Source organism: Elephantulus edwardii, unplaced genomic scaffold (genome assembly GCF_000299155.1).
Source record: "Elephantulus edwardii isolate Elephantulus edwardi_28Jun2011 unplaced genomic scaffold, EleEdw1.0 scaffold00195, whole genome shotgun sequence".
Lineage (NCBI taxonomy): Eukaryota > Metazoa > Chordata > Mammalia > Macroscelidea > Macroscelididae > Elephantulus > Elephantulus edwardii.
The window spans coordinates 1,135,944-1,140,132 of NW_006399945.1; the positions used below are offsets into that span (position 1 = coordinate 1,135,944).

The 4,189-nt window shown below is 37.4% G+C and overlaps 1 protein-coding gene across 1 annotated transcript in view; it reads right to left on the reverse strand.

Moving 5' to 3' along the window:
• Window positions 1-4,189, reverse strand: part of FNTA (farnesyltransferase, CAAX box, alpha) — a 31,965-nt gene that overhangs the window by 14,838 nt on the left and 12,938 nt on the right. Inside the window, exon 4 of the mRNA XM_006896976.1 lies at window positions 2,158-2,262. Within this exon, the coding sequence (XP_006897038.1) occupies window positions 2,158-2,262 (105 nt within the window). The remainder of the gene's footprint in view (window positions 1-2,157; window positions 2,263-4,189) is intronic.

A 4,189-nucleotide genomic window follows, 5' to 3' on the forward strand; every position in this document is an offset into this window, starting at 1 on the left:
AGGGGAGCTCTGGTGGTCTAGTGGCAAGAAGCTGCAACTACAATCCCAGAGGTGCACGGTTCGAATCCACCAGATGCTCTGCCGGGGAAGGAGGGGCAATCTCCTCCTGTACCAGTCAGATCTGATTTGACGGTACACGCACACAAAAAGAATAAAATTAAAAAAAAAAAATCTATTACACTATGGTGCAATGACTATGGAAGGCAATACGGTGCTTTCTCAAAAAGTTGGAAACAGAAATACCATTTGACCCAGCAATTCCACTATTGGGAATTTTCCTTAAAGAAACCAGAACCACCACCCAAGCAGATATATGCACACCCACGTTTATTACTGCATTGTTCACAAAAGCAAAGAGACAGAAGCAACCCAAGTGCCCATCAACAAACGAAGGGATAGAGAAGCTGTGGCATATTTACACAATGGAATACTATGCAGGACTAAAAAACAAGAAACTCATAAAATATTATACAAAATAGGTGACCCTGGAGGACATTAGGCTGAGTGAAATATCTCAGTCACAAAATTACTGCATAATGCCACTGTTGTAAAACAGGACTGACATGGGGGTTGGGGAAAACAAAAGAGTGGATAAATAATGTACACTGAAACAGATGAGGGAAAGAACTGCTTAAAAGCAACATATGATTGGGTATTATTTGTATGGCAACAGTCCAGAATAAGAGCTGCATAGTAAAGTGGACTGGGGTGGGGGGAGGGGAATTGTACAACAAGGAAAGATTCCGCCCCACCCCCCAGAAAAGAGAACTGGGGGGTGGGTAGGGAGGAAAATGTGCAACAATGAAGGAATGGAAATCCCAGTTCTCTGTAAACTTTCATTAAAATCTAAAAAAAGGAAAAAAAAATCCATTACTCTAGACCAAAAAAAACCCCCTACCTACCAAACCCAAAAAACCCTTAAACCCATTGTCTTCTGAGTCTAAAGGAAAACACCACCACAAAACTCGACTCATTGGATTTCCAAGTCGATAAATTAGATGGGAGAAAATGGCCTTTGTTTCTCCCATAAAGCCACAGGTAAACTGGTTAGCTACCCCAAAAGGGGTTTCCTCTCTGGTACTGTATTCTGTAATCTCATGGATATATATGTAGTTTTCTGAGCATGCCAGTATCTTTCCTGCTTCTGTCTAAACTACTTTTTTTCCCTTTTGCATTTCTTCTTCTCAGAAATCTTCCTTAAATCTTAGAAATAATCTCTCTATAGGTCATTATGTTAAAAAAAAAAGACAAAATGGTGACACTGGCAAGCAACCAGTGGCATAGAAAGGTAATGATACTTCATACTCCCTCTTCTACTCACCACCACCACCACCACCACCACCACTACTACCAATACCTCAAGGTTCTCACTGTTAGGTGCCACTTAGTCAACTCTGACTCATAATGACCCTGTGTACAACACAACAAAACCCTGCCCAATGGCACAGGACCACTGAAACAGAAGCAGTAAAAGCAGCTACCACTCTCAGGATGCTTTCTATATGTCAGGGCTAACTTTTTTACCCAACGATGCCTTTGGTTCTTTCTTATTTGTGCTCTGTCCTGCTCATGTTTCTTCCCTTTTATTATCCTACTCATAATCTTAATAATAATCCTCACTAGTCTCTAGGCAATAATAATTTAGCTGCTCAATTTGTAAAACAAAAACATTGTATGAGGAAATAAAACCCCTACTCATCACACTTTTTTACACTCTTTTTAAAAATAACAGATTATATTATTTGATTTTCTCCTTTACACTTTACCTCATCTACCTCTGTATTCTCAGTATAAATACAATATTTTTAACTTTAAAAAAATTCACTGATTTTACAACATACTGAATAGTAAGTTTCCCCACACATGAAATATTTTACTAAGTTCTTTTTTCAGACTTTTGAAGTATCATACACTCACAGTGAAATTTTAATTACAGCAGCTAACATTTATTGAGTGCTAACTGTGGGCAAGGCACTATTTTACATACTAAAAATAATTATCCCACTTACTCTTCTTTAAAATGCAATGAAGTAAGTACTATTATCACTGTAAACTACTAAAACAATACAAAACCAAATAAAAATCCTCTATAATCTCACCACCCACTAGCATGCACCATTAGCAAAGTAAAATATTCCCTTTCCACCTTTCTCTTACCAAACTTGATAGTTTTTGGGCTGTTCCTCAATTATTGCAGTGATATAGTTCATTTCTTCATGAAGATCCTTTTGAAGTGACTTTAAGAGAACTCTCCGAAAGTGCCTATAGCAGACAAGCAACCAAAGTTGTCTTATCCACATAAATTGTGTGTCTAGTAACAGCATCCAATAAAGTTACAAAGTAGCTGGATAAAATTTCTTTTGTTTTTTATAAAAGTAAAATTTGGCAATGTGATAACCAATGAAAGTCTCAACTCACAAAACTAGTGATCAAAAGAATCAAGCATTTTGAAGTAAAAATAAACATCTAAGATACGGAAAAAAATAAATTTTAGGATTTTAAAGGAATGAAAGAAATGAATTAAATGTTTATCCTCTAACAGATAGTTATGGGATCACTAGTAGCACCATGATTAAACTACATGGCTATGAACCAAAAGCTAGTGGGTTCAAACACATCAGCTGCTTCACGTAGCCTTGAAAACACCATGGTGAGGATCTACTAGGTCCTTGTAACATGAAATCTACCGGCTTCGGTTTGGGTACGATTGTCACAGTGTTCTACTCAATGAAAATCAAACGGCTCTCTCTTTCCCTGTATGGAGCAGCTTCTTTCATGTAGAGAGACATAATAAATTCCATTACAAACATTATCAAAATAATTTTCTTCTAATACCACCACAAGAATGTTATTTATAAAACAAGAGTCTCTTTAACTTCCTCCTGACTAGAGTTGAATCAATAAATTATTTTCGTATAAAGAGTTAATTCTGGTCTATTTTTACATTAAAACGGCAAACATTTCTGGCTAAATATTTAGTAACAGATAAGTTCAGGAGCTGTTTTAAAAGGCAATCTTTTCTTCTTATTAGTTAAAGTAAGATTTCATAGAGTACATAAATACAAGAGGTTTGTTTTTTATGGTTAATGATTTCAGCTGTACAGCTATTTTTAAAGAAAATAAAACTTCTTAGCAGATTCATAAACATACCCCAAGTCGTACATCCTATGTAGAATGAAGAATTTCTTAAAAGTTGAAAAAGTAAACATAATAGACTCAAAAGTATGAAATATCATTTCTAGCCAAACATGGTAGACTCAATAAATGAGGCTTTGTTCTGAGGTGCCATCAAGTCGATCATGACTCATAATGACCCTATGAACAACAGATATGAACCTTGCCCTGTCCTGGGCCATCTTTACCATCTCTGCCATGTTCAAGCCTACTGTGTCTCTGACCTGCAAATTACTCTGAATTTCTTACTCCCTAATAAAAGGTTACTAAAGTGAGAGTCCATCTCATCTCTCCAATGACCAGGCAACACAGAGGACTCCCACAATAGCTTCTGACACGCCTCCAGGTAACAAGCCCCAAGGCGGAGCCTAAACCAGTTAGGCAGAATGTTAAATGATCCAGGAGGTATCAAAAGAAGATGGAAGGAATATACTGAGTCATTGTATCAAAAGGAATTGGCAGATACAGAAGAATTTAATGAAATAGCATTTGAGCCAGAGCCTATGGTGATGGAGGCAGAAATTCAAGCCGCTCTGAAGGAAATAGCAAAAAATAAGGCCCCCGGAATAGATGGTATACCAATTGACATATTTCAACTAACGGATGCTGCCCTGGATGTGCTCACCAAATTGTGTCAAGAAATCTGGAGAACAACCACTTGGCCAACTGACTGGAAGAGATCGATATTTCTTCCCATTCTGAAGAAGAGTGACCCAACAGAGTGCATAAACTATAGAACGATATCATTGATTTCACACGCAAGTAAGATTCTACTGAAGATTATCCAAAAACGACTGGAACAGCACATCAGAAGAGAACTGCCAGAGGTCCATGCTGGGTTTAGAAGGGTTTATGGTACTAGGGATATTGTAGCTGATGTTAGATGGATCTTAGCTGAAAGCAGGGAATACCAGAAGAATGTCTATCTGAGTTTCATTGATTATGCAAAGGCATTTGACTATGTGGATCATAACAAACTGTGGCTGACTCTGAGAAGAATGGGAATCCCAGAACA